Genomic DNA, 18,325 nt, shown 5'->3' with positions numbered 1-18,325 from the left:
TTCGTTGTAATGATAAACAATTTCTCCAGCGTCAAATTGAACATTCGTTTTACTGTACACATTTAACAGAAGCATGAAGCCAATTCTTGAACAATTTATTACAGATCCACAACTGCAACATGACTGTTTGGTTATATCCGTTGACTTGGCCTCTTGTAATAACAAGCTGTCAAAAAGATTTTCTGTACAGTGCTGTAGCGACCTCTAGTGGATCCAACCTATGAAAAAATAGAGGAAAACAAAAACAGTGCGCCAAATTGGCACTCTTTGCCATATCTATGATCTTTGCACTGTTTGTTCAAAGACATGTTTGCGTGTGTAGACTCTACATTCTAAACAAATGCAAGAGGGACACTATCATTGTAGTCGTAACAAATGTAGATTATAATTAGATTTATTCCTTGCCAGCCAAAGTTATCATCATGCAGCAGAATGGTGAGCTTATTCACAAATATGCTTGGAACAAACAAGTCCTGTTTTTATTATTGTGTCCTGTGATAACATAGCAGTGTCACTCCAAACTCAACATTGATAAATAAAACACTGGCAAAATCCTTCTTTTTCAATTCCTGTAAAGATCATTTTGCGATCCTTCACAAACTGAAAAAACAACAACCAAATTCACCACCATTCCACACGTTTAGATCTTCTCAACCAATGTCCTTATGCAATAGAATATTTGTTTTTCCTCTTAAAAAAAAAAAAACATCCAACGCATCCATGGAAGAATGTATTGGGGGATGCAGCATTTTCTGGCAGTCTGAGGCCCCTCAGGAGTAACTTGATGTTTTGCTGCCAACATCATCCTCCTGCGTTCCCATACTCTAAAATGAAAATAAAAGTCACATGTCAGAAATGTCTGGCAAAGTTCATTTTACAGAGACAGATTGTGATGATTCTTCAAATTATATAAATGCTTCAAAGATCAACAGAACTTTCTTTTGAAAGGGTCAATATTCTACAACTGGTGGATGGTACGGTAATCTTGCCCCATTTGGGTTAAATAACAAAGACTAGCAGAAATCAACTCATTTTATTGCAGGCTAAATCATTTAGTCCTCTGTTTACGACAGAGTTCCGTTCCTAGCAGTCTAACGCAAACACAGTAATACAGGGGGCGGCCATTTAGCCATTTATTGTCAACTGAAAATAAATGTCACAGGTGCTTATGGCTCAAGTAACGACCAATCACGGCACAGCTTCAGAAAACAGGTGAGCCGTGATTGGTTGTTACCTTAGGCACTGTGATGTCATTTTCAGTCAGTAGCAAGTGGTGAAATAGCAGCCCCCCTTAGATAAAAATGAGTGGATTTTGCTGCTTAATTCATATTACTCCACAAACGCAATATTAGTCACAATACCGTGTTTAGACTAGTGGGGCAGCATAAAGAAAATGTTTGGGTTGACTTTCCTTTTAAATGCTCATTTGTCTATGACGTGTGTTTTTAGCATGTAAAAATGACTAAAATTAAAAAAGCTAAATGTTGGCACACAATGTATACTAGTGTAAATGTATAAAGAAAACAAAATTGTGAATTTGGTCTTACCTTCTGCACAAACTGTGGGTTTACTGTGATTTCTTGATCCATAGATTTTAGTTTCTCATCCAATTCTATACATTTCAACATCTGAAAGATAAAGCACAATGAGTTTTATGAGGGGCTTCAATAATTTTTGAAGGTTACACTTTCTCACCTCTTGGTCAATTTTGTGTAGCATTGCTGGATTATTGTATTTTTCTGGGTTGTCATGGAAGCACACCATGCCGTCCTTTTGGTTAATGCTAGCGTAGATCTCACCATCTTCAATCTGCTCAGAAACCCACGACGATATTAAAACAAGGACTAAATAATTCAAAGGTGAATAAAATACAAATGTTGGAAGTGATACTTCTGCATATATTAGTGTTGTTATTGTGGACCACCTCACCATGTGTAAGACGTATTTCTCCGCCTCCTGAGGCCCTGAAAGCTGCACCCGACTTGCCATGTCTTGCAAAGACAGTGTCAGGAAAGTCTGCAGGGAGATGGCAAAAAGACCATGTCAGAAAAACATCGCATAACATTTTCATCCGAGTACCGCATACTGGGATGACTTCATTGCACACAAAAAAATCGAATATCACGTCCAGAGAAAACACCCTTATTTATTTAGTCATTTTATCAGCATTACCCCCTGCTATCATCGCATCATACTGACAGGTTTCAGACTTCTTGACAGTTAAATATGGAACTAGAGGTTGCAGCCTTAGCCATGTTACTGAGACAATTGAAGACCTCTAACATGGTGGGTAAACATGGTGTGTCTGCGAAGAAAATATTCATCACGATTAGGATGATCTTTCTTTTTTTTTGGTACAAAATAAGAATGTTGAAATGCAAAAAAAAAAGACAAAAAATACACTATAACACGATAATCAAGTTATTTTTGGACCACACAAAATTTATTAAATTAGTTATTTTAAAATAAAATAAAAAAGGTGCAAATGTATAAATTTAAACAACTCAAAAATAGCATTTATATTTTTTACAATTGTGCAAATTTTGTAATTGTGGAGTAAAATAATTGAATTTCAATTAATTGCACAGTCCTACATTGACATGTTTCAAGGCACTAGAGCTGCGTCTTTTTTATCTGCAGTGTCATGTGAAGATTTTATCTCCTTTCAAACTTTTTGACCTTTTGCCAGATTTCAGGCTTCGAACATAAAGACATAAAATTTGATTATTTTTATTTTGGTGAAGAATCAGCGCCAAGTGGGACACAAATGTGAAGTGGAACGAAATGTATATTTCAAACTTGTTTTTGTTGTTGTTTTACACAAATAACTGAAAAGTAGGGCATGCAAAATTATTAAACCCCTTTTCGCTCAGTGCAGCCAACTGTCTCCAGGAGTTCCCTGATGATTTTCTGAATGATCCAATGTGTACCTTTTATAAAATTGTTGACCCAATGAATGGTAGGATAAAATAAACCGGAAATAGACAGAACAAGAAACCACCTCATTCTTTTGTTAGAGAACCATTTGTAATCCCCATTATGACCAAATAAAATATAGTTTTCCCTCACTTTTCAAGCCCCCCCAAATAAGTGAATTTATGCGAAGTAGAGGTTGACTTGTTTTTAATTATTATTTTCCATTTAATTTTGTTTAGGGGGGCTTTACACCTCTGTTAAGCCATATGAAACTCTTGTTACGCTTATAGGTTAGACTTTTTTTTAATGACAGGTGTCCTAAGGTCAATTTTACTAATTGAATCAAATACTGTCTATTGCCCATCACCACATCAGGGCTGCCACGCACACACACCTTTGTTAGCCTCTGGATGTTCTTTTTGTAGAGGGAGGAGAGACACTGCTTGACCAGGCCCGTGTTGTTGTCTCGCGTGAACGTCTCGCTGTGTTTGTTGACTACACTGCGCAATTCAGTGGGGTTGTTGGTGGTGTAAACCTGAGCTAGTTCATGGTAGGCGTTGCTCAAGGGCTGAGGAAAAGCAACATGAAAGAAGTTAATAATTAAAGTGTATGAGCTCCATGTGGATGCTCGCTTACTTTGAATACTAAACACTACTCGTAAATGGAGATTTTATTACATCAACCTTGATAGGCCACTCTTACCTTGATAAACCTCCCCACGATTTGTGAGGTGTATTTAGGCAGTTGCTGCACTTTGCCGTGGAGAATGAGTGAGACCAGGATGTATTTCTTGTAGGATTCCAACATGATGTGGCTCACTGCCATGGCTGGAGTGGTTATTGCCTTGAAGGTGTAAAAACATTAAAAATAAATAAATAAATGACAGGTGATGAGGATTTCATTCATCTGCACTACACCTTTGCCAAGTCAAGACTGAGTGTTTTATTATCTTTATATATCTTATTAGTTATTTTTTATACTTGTATGACTTCAGTGTTCACTTCCTCAAATATGACTCAAGTTAAAGGTTTTATGATGACTGGAGGGACAGTTTGACCTTGGGTATCAAAAGTTAAGGCACATTGTTTGTCGTGGTTACCTTCTACAACATGGCTTCATTTTTTTACCAAACATGTAAGGTAAGAATGTTTATTCAAACAAATGCCCGTACAAAGAAATGAAAATAAAAACATCTGGAACAGCGCTTTGGATGAAATACAGCAGAGGACGTACCTGTTCATAAAAATACAGTGCTCTATCGAAGTTTTTCAGGCCCATGTAGATCATGCCACCATAGTAGTAGTAACATAAAAAGTGCTTTGCGTCGTAAGCCCCGTTCTCCTTACAGATGTCCATCATGTCAAGCTCCAGGAAGGGCAGGGCTGGCTTGAAGCACTTTGCTAACAAGCACAACTGTTGAGGAAATTCATATACAGGGAAAACGGAATTTGTTATAGAAAAGTCATAATATAACAATGAAATTAAATCAATGACAAAATTTGGAACGTGTGATTTAAACCACACGATGTCATTGTGGACACTGTTGTGTGACAGATACAGAAGGCGCAGTGACTGACCTGACACAGGTCTGCATGAACTGAGGTAAGTTGGTTTGTGTTCATCTGCATTTTGTCTATTGCCTGTTTCAGGATGACGACGCCCCTCAATGGCTGCCACAGAGGGAAAAGGAAAGAAATGCTACTTAAAAATGCAAACCCTGAGAAAATGAGGACCACACTTTAAAATGTGTTAAAATATTTAGTAGGGGGGAGGGTGATTCTGTTTATGTAATGACTCAATGACTGAAGTTAGAGCACAAGGATAAATAAAATGCATATGAAAGAAGCTACAGAGACATCATTGCTAACCTATGCCAAAAGATAACAATAGACATGCTAAGACCTGGTACATCAGTGCTTGTACATATTAATATGCACAAGTAAAAAGTCCTCTATTATGAAACAGCAAATAGTGTAGCAAAAAAAAATATATGATTAATTTACCTGTCAGCTTCATTGGTTTCAGTCCTTTATTTATTTTTCGTATATTTGTTGAATTGTTAAGGCTTTAAGACATTTTTATTTCTAATTGGTATCGCTGAATAATTACATTTGCCGTAATTTTATGAATTCAGTTATGAACCTGTGCTGTACCTTAATGTAAATCTGTAGCCTTACCTGTTTCCGCTCTACAAGGGCATTTGTCAACTGGTGGCAGAGACCAGCAACTATGAGGACACGAAAGGAGTGGTCATGAACATCAAGATTATAGCAGATAAACATATAAATTACAGATAGACAAATATGTTTTTCTCTGATTAGTGGTCAAGGAGGCCGATGATATTTGGCACCGATATTCGTTTGCATTAAAAAGGAAAACTGGAATACAAACGCCCTTAACGTTGTTTGGATGCCATTAAGCATGTTTATTAAACATCTTTTCAGATTTGCAAAGCTTGGTATTTTTTTCCTTTTACCTTAGACAATAGATTTGTTTTCAAATTCCAACAAAAAGTGCAGCGAATTCCCAGGATCAGCAACATCTCTTAGAAAATTATTTGAACATATAAATAAAAGCTAAATAGATTTTTTTAAATGGCTGATGCTGATATGTGCCGAAATGCCAAATTTCATTGCCAATAGTCGGCCTGGCTGGTAATCGATCTATCCCTACTTCCCTAGTATAAATATACAAATACATTACATACAAAGTTGCTAAGATAGTTACTGTGCTAAGATAATGTAAAAAGTTTGGTCGATAGGACTTACAAGTGTCTGTTGCATATCTAATGTGCTCGCCATTGCAAGTACTGATGAAGAGCTGGACTTGGGAAAAGAGTGTCTCAAAATCAGGGATGTTTGGCATGGAGAACTTTACAAATCTGGAACGCAGTACAGTCACAGATTAGAAAACACACGCACACACACACGCACACACACGGAGCCTTCATGATCATTTTGTTTTAGAGTCGTACAACAGTGTTACACTAATGTTTTGTTATACAGTGAACTATAATTTTTCACAACAGTTACATTGTTGTCCAGTAATAAATCCTGACTCAGAATACAATGTACAAATACAAAACATGTACAAAAACTACACAATAAAGAAAAGGCGCAAAGGCAAAATGCAAAGTGGAGGCACGGTATTTGGGCATAATACTGTACTGGTGCAATAAAACAGCAGCAGACCTCTCTGGGGAGTGTAAATGAGTCATGACTTGCACAGAGAGGACTTACAGCACAGCCAGCACACCGAGGGAGTGCTCCTGAATATCCAAAGCCCCCAGCACTGTGTCCAGATGCGACAGGTTTTTGGCCAGCAACTCCCCGCTCTTGTTGATCAACTCGCATAGCTGAGTCATCTGGCCTACAGAGGAAGAAATGATGGTGAAAGAGAGTACAATAACAGAGAAAATTCACTGGACATTTATATATAATATTCAGCATTTTGAAAATAAGTTTCTCGAGGAATACACAATTGTGATTGCGACTTACATGAGTGAACTTGCTGTACCAACACTTGAATTCATGCTAGCAATTGTGATGTTTTTTTTTTAATTAACAAATGTTGCTCAAAAATAAACTTTTCTTGATTATGACTAAAGGTTTAACATAACATACTGTAGCTCACCAATATGACTTGCTATGATTTAAAACAGAAGAATGTTAACATTTACTTATTTATTATTCATTTAAACTTAACATGGTACACATTTCATAATGTAACAAATATTTTATAGTTTGTTTAAAAATAAAATAGTATGTTCAATTGAAATGTATTTTTTTTTCTCAAATATTTCAGAAAATAACTATTTAGAGCTGTAATTTTAATACCGCAGTATTTTTTGCTCACGGATATCATACCGCCAGAATCTAATATCAGGAATCTCTTTAGATGAAAAAGTAGGAAACCCTGTGTAAATGCCATTGAATAATCAACACCATTTAAGTTCTCACTAAACAACAAACCAGAAGCCCATTTGTTTGAGATACAAAGCTTGAGTTGTGATTAACTGTAGATATAATTTGAAGCCAGTCGGTCAACAGTCCTGTCAAGGCCTTCGCAAAAGCACAGTGATTGACAGGGCACCATAACCAATCGAATTAGTCGATTTCGTTGGTAAGCCAATCACGGGAGACAAGGGTGGGACTTCCGTTAGCCAGTGCCCAGAAAATATTTTCCAGATCAGAACGAGAAAGTATCATTTTTACTATTTTGTTTGAATATCTACCGCGTCCACACACATCCACTTTCATCACGTGTACTAACACATACTGTGGTTATATTTCGCATATTCTTATTGGCAGCGAAAGACTCTTTAGCAATGTGTTTACATGATGAGGCAAAAAGAAGTGAATCTGGCTATCGGCAAAGCATAGGGTAGCATATACAGGCTAACTAGCTAGTACTTCCCATGCGAACGAGTTAAGCAAAGCCTACCTTGAGCGGAAAGCTGCCGCACATTGTTCACAAACTGCTCCAAGGCTGAAGCCATTATATCATGTGTCCAATGTGGAGGTAATTTTCACGGGTTTTCATTCAAACGTCAGAAACAACTCCGTCCGTACTGAGACAGGGGCCACACAGCCGCCACTGGGTATTCTCGCGATACCCTATGAAGTTAACGGACTGCAACGAGATTTTTGAAGTAAGGGAATTTTTTTAAAGGGCCTGACACCAATATACGAGTCACGCAAAATACTACTTTGTGGAGCGGTGACACCATCGTTAAATCCGTAAAATATTCACTTACTCAATTATACGTATTGTCTGAGGGAACATACACTATTTCGGCTAAATTAATGTTGGCTAAGAAATAAGAAATACTGTACATGAATTGACGTCACATCTGCGGGTTTGTACAAAGATCATATAAGAGAGTGAGAGCGGAAACGAATTCAAACAACTGTGCTGATTTTGAAGAAAATACGTTTTCGTACATACGCGATCCTGAGAAATACAATGTTTTGACTCAGGCATTTTATAAATAATGCACAATTGTGCGTGTTGTCGCTGTTACTGCATTTCAGATACTGTACATGGTTTTTTTTAAACTGATATTTCCGCTACTTCTAAAGCAACAGCAACCACCTAATAATAATAATAATAATGATAATAATAATAATAATAATTGGGCCACTTAGTTACGCTTGCTGATTGGAAAGCGCAAAGTCGACGTAGTACTATCTTGTTTCGACAGATTATCTTTGTTCTTGTCAGTACAGTTTGTTCCTAGTTCAGCACAAATACGGTGTTGTTTACCTATGAAACCATAGTGTTACAATATTCTGTGTTCCTTTCTTCGGGCACTCCAAAACAGCAATTTTCTCCCAGGCTTTCAACTTGATAGGTTTTGGGGAGCTGCGGGACATTTGACAAGTGACAACACGTTAACAAGCGATTCAATCAGACCCTAGCACAGGCCTGTCACGTTTGACCTGTCCGCCGCTGTGGACTTCGCTTCAAAGCTAACGTCAAGATAGCATCCGAGCTGTGCAGATAAAACGCAGAGACGATTAAACATTATGCGGACAAAAAACGTCAACAGAAGACGAATGCAATCCATGCAGCGTGCATGACAAAACTGTCTTTCCATGCGGACTTTTCCCACGAGCTCTACTGCAAGAGTTAACTGGTACCGCCCAAGTCCACTATCATGTTATTGTCGACCACAAGCCGTCTACCGGGAAGAGGGAAAGCGTCGCTCCTAAACAAATTTAAAGGGAGCTGCGTTAATATGAAGCTTAACTCCGGTTCTGTTAAGAGACTGCGGGTACTGGTCGACATGGACGGCGTCCTGGCCGATTTTGAAGGGGGGTTCTTGAAGAAGTACCGGGCCAGGTACCCGGACGAACCCTATATCACCCTGGAGGACAGGAGAGGCTTTTGGGTGTCCAAACAGTACGGGAGACTCCGGAGTGATCTTTCTGTAAGTAAAGTGACATGCAACTGTTCTTTGCTTAATGATTTTCAATCAAAACACCCTCATCATCTGAAACGCCTTGTAAATTAAATGTCATTAATTGAATGTTTACGATGGATTTGGGTGACAATCAGACTCACCAAATTATGCTTATTAGGGAAACTTTTTGGATATAGCATGATATAGCGACTGTACATTGTATGACCATATAAAAAGATAGCCATGTGTTTTGCACAGTACTAATTATGCATAACAATCACGTGAATGTATGATCTAAGTCATGCTGTGTGCACAAATGTTTTTTTTTTATCTCCTGATAATAAACACCAAGCACGTGTTCCTTATCTCCAGGAGAAAGCCATAAGCATCTGGGAGTCCAAGGACTTTTTCAGAGATCTGGAGCCCCTTCCTGGTGGAGTCGAGGCAGTCAAGCAGATGACCAAAATGGACAAGTAGGTTAACGACAACAAAGTGTGAAGGATTTTAAGCCAGTATCATGTAAATGCCTTAACATGTGGGGAAAAGCTTGACAAGGCTGTGCAAGGGGCTTGAGCATTGTGACTTTCTATGCGTATCTGCTGCCATCTTGTGGTATTTCAAGCTAAAAATATTGACATTCATTTATAACTGACACACAAAGTGAATCTGAATTTACATTCAATTGTCATTTATTTGCTTACTAAGTCTCAGCATTCCAAACAATTCTCAATGTGGTTTTGTTTCCTGTATGTCTGCATTTTTTGTGTCATTGAAGTTATGAAACGGAATTTTCTAAATGAGCCTTCTGTGGTTCTTAGCGTATCCGCACGCAACATTACTTCTACTATGTGCGCGTCAGCATCTTAACCGATACTAAAAAAATTGAAATGATAAATAAAAATACTGTTATTTTGTGTCATTTTTTTCACCCTTCCCTTCCCCAGCACAGATGTCTTTATTTGCACCAGCCCCATCAAGCATTTCAAGCACTGCCCTTATGAAAAGGTACGTTCTCTTGCTTACCAATTTTTCCCTTAAGCAACTGTTACGGCATGGCATTCCCTCAGTTGCGTGTGTGTGTTCTCTTCCAGTATGCGTGGGTAGAAAAGCATCTGGGGCACGAGTTTCTGGAGCAGGTCATCCTGACCAGAGACAAGACGGTGGTCAGCGGCGACATCCTTATCGACGACAAGCCTGACATTTTAGGTACAACTTTTAATTTGATTACAATCATGTAGAACCACACAGTACCAATTATTTATTTATTTTGGGCAGTGGGAATTCCCAGTTCCCCATATTCACAAGCACTTTGGCCACAGTTATGAATGAGTTTTCCATGTACCGTATGTGCAGTATTAAAACACTGATTGACAGGTCCCAGGCACACCAAATTAACTTATTCACTGCCATGGACGGCTATAGACGTCAAAAATTCATTTGAACTATTTCTATTAGTTTAACTTTTTTTCTACTTTTGTTAACAAAAGTATTTTTTATTGTACATTTAGAACAGATATAAAATGTGTGATTAATTGTGAGTTAACTAGTGAAGTCATGCGATTAATTACGATGAGTTTTTTTTTTAATTATCTTAACGTCGTGTCAGGCGATTCAAATATTTAATTATAATTAATCGCATGACTTCAATAGTTAACTCACGATTAATCACACATTTCATATCTGTTCTAAATGAACAATAACAACTTTTTTTAGGTTTTCATACTCTTGTTAACAAAAGTGGAAAAAAATGTTAAACTAATAGAAATAGTTCAAATACATTTTTGACATCTATAGCCGTCAATGGCAGTGAATGAGTTAAATAGGCTAAATATTGAAAAAATAAATATGTAAGAAGCAATATGTATTTATTAAATGTCCAACAACATACTCAAACAAAAGCTTGAATCTTTGAATTGTTTTGCTCTGTTTTTCAAATAAATAACTATAACATTTAAATAACTATACCCACTGGTAAAACTACACAATATGTAATTGTTGCTAATAATATTAGCATGACAGTTGCTGGTACATTTGGCTTTTATTAATATTCCGTGATATATAGTGAACTTAAAGCTGCAATATGGAACCTTTTTTTCCCCAAAAATATCTTTACAATAGCCTTTTTATTTGACCATTTATGACGGAAACATCTTCTAATTAGTAGATTAACACTTTAGCTGTTCACAATGGGTACTCCAGCAAGCCCCTGGCCGATAGTTTTCAAACTGGATTCGGGTTCGAATTTCCCGCGCCATCTGCAGATGTGACATAATGTGCACGATGTGTATGTGAAGAAGGGTATGTGCATTTCATTTTTTGTCAGCACGTAGCAGTAGCGATTCGAAATTAAATATTCTACGTTCATTAGCAAATTTGCTACTTTAGCAAATGTACGAATCGCAGGACCAGCCAGTTAGCCTTTTGTTGTGTTAGCATTAGCGTCAATGCTATGCAATGCTTTGGGCACACCCTAACCCCAGGAGATAGACATTTAGTCCACCTCCGCATAGTAATCTGACATTTCTTTCAAAAAATAATGTGCGTAATTTTTAGGGGGGATCAAATGCTGAGTCACAGGCATATTTCAGAATGTCATTTAAGTGGTTGACTGTATGCCCTCCAGTGGACAAAATTGGCAACCACAGTTCATTTTAGCAAAAAACTGAAGTTTGTGTTGTCTTTACGGGCCAGATTGGACCACCTGAGGGCCGTATGTTTGACATCCCTGTAATACCCCTTGCGCCCTATCTGACATTGAGAGCGCCACTGCCACCTACTGTATTGGATGTGCAATTACACTTTATTATGGCAAAAAACCGAATTCCCTGGGGTCACAATGCAATGAATCAGTCTGTTTCATAAACATGTCAGGTTAATAAACACATTTGACGTAAAACAACAAACTCAACGGACACTTCATTAGGTACCCTAATTAAAAATTCTGCAGACCATTAAAAAAAACCTCAAAATATATTGACTTTTAAATAAGTTTATTAAGTTAAGTCAAAAATGTTATCAAAACACTGTAACAGCCTACAAAATGTAACTTGTTGCATTATAACGTAATTAGAATATTTTATGCGCACTTTTTTTTTTAATATACAGTATAACATTTCTTTTATTTCCTGCTTAAACATTTTGGCCATAATTCCAAAAAGTATGTTTGGCTTAAACGCAACACTGCAAATCACCAAAAGAGCACCACGAAGCAGGTTAGCGGGGTAGCATCATGTATTGGGACTTGATTTGGGATTTGTATTGTATTTTTTTCTCCCCAAATGGAGCAATTGTTTCCATTTTTACTTCAAATCTCAAAAAGATAATGAAAACAATAATTTAATTGATTTCTCCTGGTTATAGGCTTTATCTTGGTCTCATTTTTTATATCACAAAAACTTGACATTTGAGCAGGGGTGTGTACACTTCTTATACCCACTGTAAGACATCTCAAACATGAAAGGAATTCCGGTGTGCGCTATAAGGGAAAGAAAACCAAACAAAAGACTGATTTCGTAATGCTGCTTGTGTAATGCTATGTGGGTGTTTCAAGTGATTCACCAGCACCTTTTAAAGACAGCTGCTTCATCATCTTGGTGTCTTGTCAGGCAACCAGTGTGTAGACATCGCATAATATAAAAACAGCTTGTGCGTTCTTATGTCATTTAATAACTGACCACATCCCGTGTGTAGGCGTGGAGCCCAAACCCACCTGGGAGCAGGTTTTGTTCACCGCTTGCCACAACAAGCACCTTCCCGCCAACCCCTCACAGAGACGCTTGCTGTCCTGGTCCGACGACTGGCGAGCCATCCTGGACAGCAAAAGGCAGTGACGTGACGTGACGTCTTTAAATACAAGCTCAAGGGCCTGAAAATCACCAGCAGTGTTGCCTTATATCTATGGGTGCCAAGGCCCACTGAGGCAAAAGTGGACACTGAGCCAAGAACCGAGCAGGTCTACCTTAGTTGACCACAAGTGGGCGCTATAAGACTGAAGCATGTTTTAATCCAGTCAAACATATACTGTGAGAGATAAACAGGTGGGTGCAAACAAATGTGAATATCGAGGAAAGTCCATTTATTTCAATCAGTCATTCAATATTTCACTTGGCGTATGGTGAAGTAATATAACATCAAACTTTTTTTCAAAAAATTATGAACATAAATAGGCTTTACTCAATATTCAATTATTATTTTTTTTACACCTGCCTTATGGACCTGACTGAACTTCCTTTTAGCAGCTAAATGTTCAAATGTATGTGTTTGTGTAAGACAATGCTTTCAAAGTTAACAGATGTTTGCAGAGGTGCATCAAGGAACCACTGGACATACAACAAACACTCCGCGACACACCACTAGTCAGCCTGCCAATAAGTACGTGCAATACACAAACAAGAGAAAAACACACATGCCTGTTTTTTTCTTGTTCATTTGATTATTTTCTTTCTTTTTGGTGCTTCTTTACTTTTATTTTAAACATCTATGCATTTAATTAACAAGTTAGAATTTTGTTGATTGTTATTTTGCCTCACAGTCAAGGAACAGCTGAACAGGAAAGGAGGCATAATTTTTTTAGATTTGCATACAGTAATGCATGCGTTAACCTACTGTTAGTTTAGAATAAGAGGAAGTAAAATAGGACTGATTAGTTTTAAAAGTTTGACAACTAAATATTAAGAAGTGTTTTTTTTTCTTATTTTTTTTAATTAGCATGCTTTACATTTGCAGTACATTCTGAAATGTCCTGTTCTTGAGAGTTTTACTTAAAAAAAAAAAATCACAGTACTGTAACATGACATCATTTACAAGAGCCAAATTAGGTTCTGTTAAAAAAAAAAAACGATTTACCATTGAGTGGTATAATACCTCCACTAACATAAAAGATTGTCTACAATAAATCCTAATTTTATGTCTGTGTTGCAGTTTTCTACCTCTGGGTTTAGTTTGCTTGAACAGCTGATAATAAATGGCAGTGCTTCCTCTTTTCATTGCTATGTTACATCCGATCCTTTAAGATAAACATTTTTTGTCAATAATTTGATTTATAGTTGAAATCAAAAGTCTACACACCCCTGTTGAAATGTCAATGTTTTTATGATATGTATAAAGCAGGGGTGGCAGGCGATTAAAAATGTTAATCCTAATTAATCGCATGACTTCGATAGTTAACTCACGATTAATCACAAATTTGATATTTGTTCTAAATGTACAATAAAATAGACAATAAAAAATTATAAGTTTTCATAAATGTTAAACTAATTGACATATGGCTGCATCGTTTAGCCATCTTATCTAAAAGTCATATTTTAGATACAATCATTTCATAATAATTCAGTTAAAATTAAGATGTACTGTACTGCAAAAAAGTGTGTGATATTGTTTTGTGACTAGGTCATTTTTCTGCCACTAGATGGCATAATTGCATTTCGGTGACAGCTCAGTGCTTTTTTCTTTTCATATTAAGAGCTATCTAATCTTTACCATGAAGTAATTTGTGACATTCTGCACATTTTTAAAATTGTAAAATACAACTTGACCCCAGTCTCCACAAATATATGCATTATTACTAAATTTGTTACTGCAAAATTTTGACGTGGACGTGTGTGCTGCATTACGACTGGAATTTTGCCAGTACATGCTTTCCAAGTAAGGGGCAGACATTAATCGTGCGTAAAAATAATCAATTTACCACAAAGAATAACTTTTTTTTGTCTAACAAAATAATTGTTGTGCATCATTTTGCCTGAAATTAATGAGAGAACCACTGCCATCTACTGTAGTGGATGTGCAATTACATTATATTCTGGTAATCTAAAAAAAAGAAAAAAAAAGGATTTTAAGACGCAGCAAAATGCGGGTGCAAATGAAATGCAATTAGAGGTGTTATCAGCGTCCACAGTTCATTCTTTGTGGATTTGACCCTGACTGCTGTAGTAAAAGCCAAAGGGGCCCGCAACAAAGTTTTATTTGAGGGTGTGCATATTTATGCAAACACAATTACATTCGTTTTAGTTGACCATGCTACAGGTGACATTAATGTTGGGGGGGGTGTAGAAGTCATCCTAGTCTTTTTGTCTCATTCTTAAAACCTGGTGTTTAAACAGGGGTGTGTAGAATTTTAAAAGCCATTGTATGTAACTAAGAAAGGAAATGTAAAAAGCAAAACAAAAAAAACGAGCTACTGTGACCCATGGGAGGTTTGCTCATGGTCTAGTGCTGCTTTAATGCGTCAGGATCAGGTACAGGGTGTCTTCGATCCGTGCAGCACACAATGAAATCTCAAGACTATCAAGGCATTCTAGAGCAAAATGTGCTTTGCAGTGAGAGCACTTGACCTTACCTGCGGTCGTCCGCCAACAGCGTTACGTAAATGTGGCGATTTCCTCAAAAAGAGTGTGCAACAAAATATTAAGTTAAGGGGACCATCATTTTTGATGAGGCCAGTTACATCGCTTTACTTTGTATTCCCTTGGCTTGATTTCTTTTCCACAATATGTCACTGATATTATTTCCGTTTAGCTTATTTTATGCAATTATATTGATTGATTATCACGTAAGAATGTGGCTTACCTCAGAAGTTCCATTTATTGGAAGGCATAAGGTGTCATTATACATGTTTGGATTTGTACATTGAGTCTTATATATTAATGTATTTCAGAAAACATTTTTCAGAAATGGGTTAGTCATCGTAACCATAACAACTTTGCTTCATGGTAACAACATTCTAGAAATGTACAATGCATTTCTCACTTAAGTAGTAGCAAACATCCTCTTCATAATGCTTTAATATACATTCCATTCATTCATTAGGACCAAAGGTGAGCTGAAGCCTATCCCAGATGATCTTTAAAGCATGCAAACTCTACACAGCACAGCTCTTGACGAGTCAGCAGATGAAGCAATCAGTGGATTTTTTTTTTTTCTAAATGTTTTTACAACATGAATTATTTCTCATTTACAGTATAGCACTAATAATAATATAGTTTTTTTTATTTTTATTAATTAGTTAACTCACGATTAATCACAAATTGTATATCTGTTCTAAATGTACAATAATAAAAAATAAGGTTTTCATACTCTTGTTAACAAAAGTGGGGGGGAAAAAATGTTAAACTAATAGAAATAGTCCAAATGAATTTGTGATGTTTATAGCCATCAATGGCAGTGAATGAGTTTAAAAAAATAAATAATTTGAATAGTTAAACATGGCAGCTACAAATTCCTAACAGCATCATTATTCTTTCTAAAACTAAAGTATATTGGCTTCCATGTCTTTTGAGCTCTTTGTTTAAAGAGCTGACCAACCAGGTCAGTTCTGGAAGGAAGACCTCGGAAGCGCGTCGTTCCAACTGAGCGCCTTCCTGATGGCCGTTTTGTTGACACAAGGGAGCTGAGTTAACTCTTAGCCAAGCTCCCCACGCGTGTCACATTTTTTGGTCAATGAGTGTCTCATATGACGCCCTGAACAGTAATTTATAGCTGTAGCTAACTGTAGTGGGCCTAAGCATTTATAAAAAAATATATATATATATATTTACTATTATTGTAAGCCACTCTAACATTATGCAGTTTGTACTGATATGATTCCATTAAAATGTAAATGTACCAAAAACAGGGGAAAATGTACATAAAATTGAAATACAACAGTACAAAACCTATGTAGTATTTCGTTTGCATACCACTAGAGGAAACCCATGTACCAGGAGTGGTATGCATACCACACTTATTTGAGAATCTCTGCATTCGATTGTACCATCTCAGCTGGTAACCACTTAAAGACAACCAGCAGCTGTCCTTAATTAAACCACCACATGACAACGGATGATGTTTTAATCAGCCTGATAGTCTGCGGTCATTCGAGGACCCGAGTACGTTGCAGGTAAAGCAATAGGCCGTGTATATACATAACACCTGGTGTGCCCCTCCATTTGAGGCTCTCAAGTGTAATTTGAAAAGTCTGTTAATATTGAATGGATGCAGCCTGTGTGCATTTGCAGTATGTTTGAGGTTGAGTTTAGTAATGACTATAATGGTTTTCCATTTAAGGGGACGTCAACCCAAAAAATATTCTTGACAATAATAAAGTATGTTCTATGCGGATTCACTCGTCTAAACACGGCATTCTGATGACTTTTGCATTTGTGGAATATGAATTAAGCAGCAAAATCCACGTTTTTATCCATTTCAGGAGGCGACCATTTTACCACTTGCTGACAACTGAAAATGACAATGACATCACAGTTGCTTAGGGCTCAGGTAACAACCAATCCCGGCTCAACGACCAATCACGACGCACCGGTCATGTGACGTTTGCAAGCTTAGCCGTGATTAGTGGTTACCTGAGCCCTGAGCACCTGTGATGTCATTTTCACTTGTCAGCAAGTACCAAAATGGCCGCCTCCTGAGATGGATAAACACAGGTAGATTTTGCTTCTTTATTTATATTTCACATACGCAATAGTAATCAGAAAGATGTTTTTAGACTAGTGACTAGACCATATTATTGTTAAGAGATTTTTTTTTGTACTTCCCATACAATAGTAATTAACTCATTCACTGCCATTGACGACTATAGGCGTCAAAAATTCATTTGAACTATTTCTATTAGTTTAATTTTTTTTCGACTTTTGTTAACAAAAGTATGAAAACCTAGAAAAAATGTGTATTGTACATTTAGAACAGATATTACGTTGGTGATTAACCGTGAGTTAACTAGTGAAGTCATACGTTTAATTACAATTTAAAAAAAATTATCGCCTGACGCAATCAAAAAAAAAGATTATTAAAAATTAGGTGCGTCAGGCGATTAATTTTTTTAATCGTAATCAATCGCATGACTTCACTAGTTAACTCACAATTAATCACAAATGTTTTCTCTGTTCTAAATGTAGAATCATTTTTTTTTAGGTTTTCATACTCTTGTTAACAAAAGTGGGGAAAAATGTTAAACTAATAGAAATAGTTATAGCCGTCAATGGGAGTGAATGAGTTAACAAGCAATTATTTAATGTTCTGCAAATAAAGGTCTGAATGATTTTTTTTTTTAAATTATAAGTTGTTTTGTCAGTTGTCTGTAGAATTAAACAAATGAGTTCATTTTACTCTAAACTGATAAAATTTACATGTTTAGATAGAAGGCTTTTGTGGTGAGAGGGAAGTGAGTAGGAAGTGCAAGGGTCTCAAGTACTTCATCACGTAAAAAACACAAAAACGGAAAAGTCAAACAAAGCACTGGAGGAAGTCACTACTAATCAAAATGGTCTTTCTTTGTTCTTTTTTGCTATCTTAAAACAAGGTTGTTGCTTGGTGAAGGCTTGACTAGGAAAATATCCCAAGATGCATTTCATACTTTAAGGAACGAATGGCGGCGGAGGAGCATCACGTTTGTCTTCTTCTTCTTTATTTTCCGTCAGACTAAGCACGGCGTGTGCATTGCTGCCCCCCACCAGCATCACGTTTCTAAGTATTCCTCTCCTTTTATGAGCGTAAATAATAGTAAATATTATT

The 18,325-nt window shown here is 36.8% G+C and overlaps 2 protein-coding genes across 2 annotated transcripts; one reads left to right on the top strand and one right to left on the bottom strand.

The window, feature by feature from the left end:
* Nucleotides 1-78: 78 nt before the first annotated feature.
* cops3 (COP9 signalosome subunit 3) lies at nucleotides 79-7,557 on the bottom strand. The gene is made up of 12 exons (XM_086064744.1): nucleotides 7,360-7,557; nucleotides 6,156-6,285; nucleotides 5,685-5,797; nucleotides 5,094-5,143; nucleotides 4,494-4,586; nucleotides 4,150-4,329; nucleotides 3,619-3,759; nucleotides 3,311-3,484; nucleotides 1,930-2,016; nucleotides 1,696-1,809; nucleotides 1,548-1,628; nucleotides 79-824 (listed from the first exon to the last, which is right to left on the bottom strand). The coding sequence occupies exons 1-12, from the start codon at nucleotides 7,412-7,414 to the stop codon at nucleotides 771-773; spliced, it is 1,272 nt and encodes a 423-aa protein (XP_085920870.1). The 5' UTR covers nucleotides 7,415-7,557; the 3' UTR covers nucleotides 79-770.
* A 561-nt stretch (nucleotides 7,558-8,118) lies between these two features.
* Nucleotides 8,119-14,023, top strand: nt5m (5',3'-nucleotidase, mitochondrial). Its single transcript, XM_086064745.1, has 5 exons — nucleotides 8,119-8,848; nucleotides 9,194-9,294; nucleotides 9,766-9,826; nucleotides 9,913-10,027; nucleotides 12,512-14,023. The coding sequence occupies exons 1-5, from the start codon at nucleotides 8,576-8,578 to the stop codon at nucleotides 12,649-12,651; spliced, it is 690 nt and encodes a 229-aa protein (XP_085920871.1). The 5' UTR covers nucleotides 8,119-8,575; the 3' UTR covers nucleotides 12,652-14,023.
* Nucleotides 14,024-18,325: the final 4,302 nt, after the last annotated feature.

The sequence above is a fragment of the Leptonotus elevatus genome, chromosome 20 (genome assembly GCF_054856555.1).
Source record: "Leptonotus elevatus isolate MCC_2025b chromosome 20, RoL_Lele_1.0, whole genome shotgun sequence".
Lineage (NCBI taxonomy): Eukaryota > Metazoa > Chordata > Actinopteri > Syngnathiformes > Syngnathidae > Leptonotus > Leptonotus elevatus.
The sequence above is the reverse complement of the archived record's forward strand: the minus strand, read 5'-3'. Positions and strand labels throughout refer to the sequence as shown.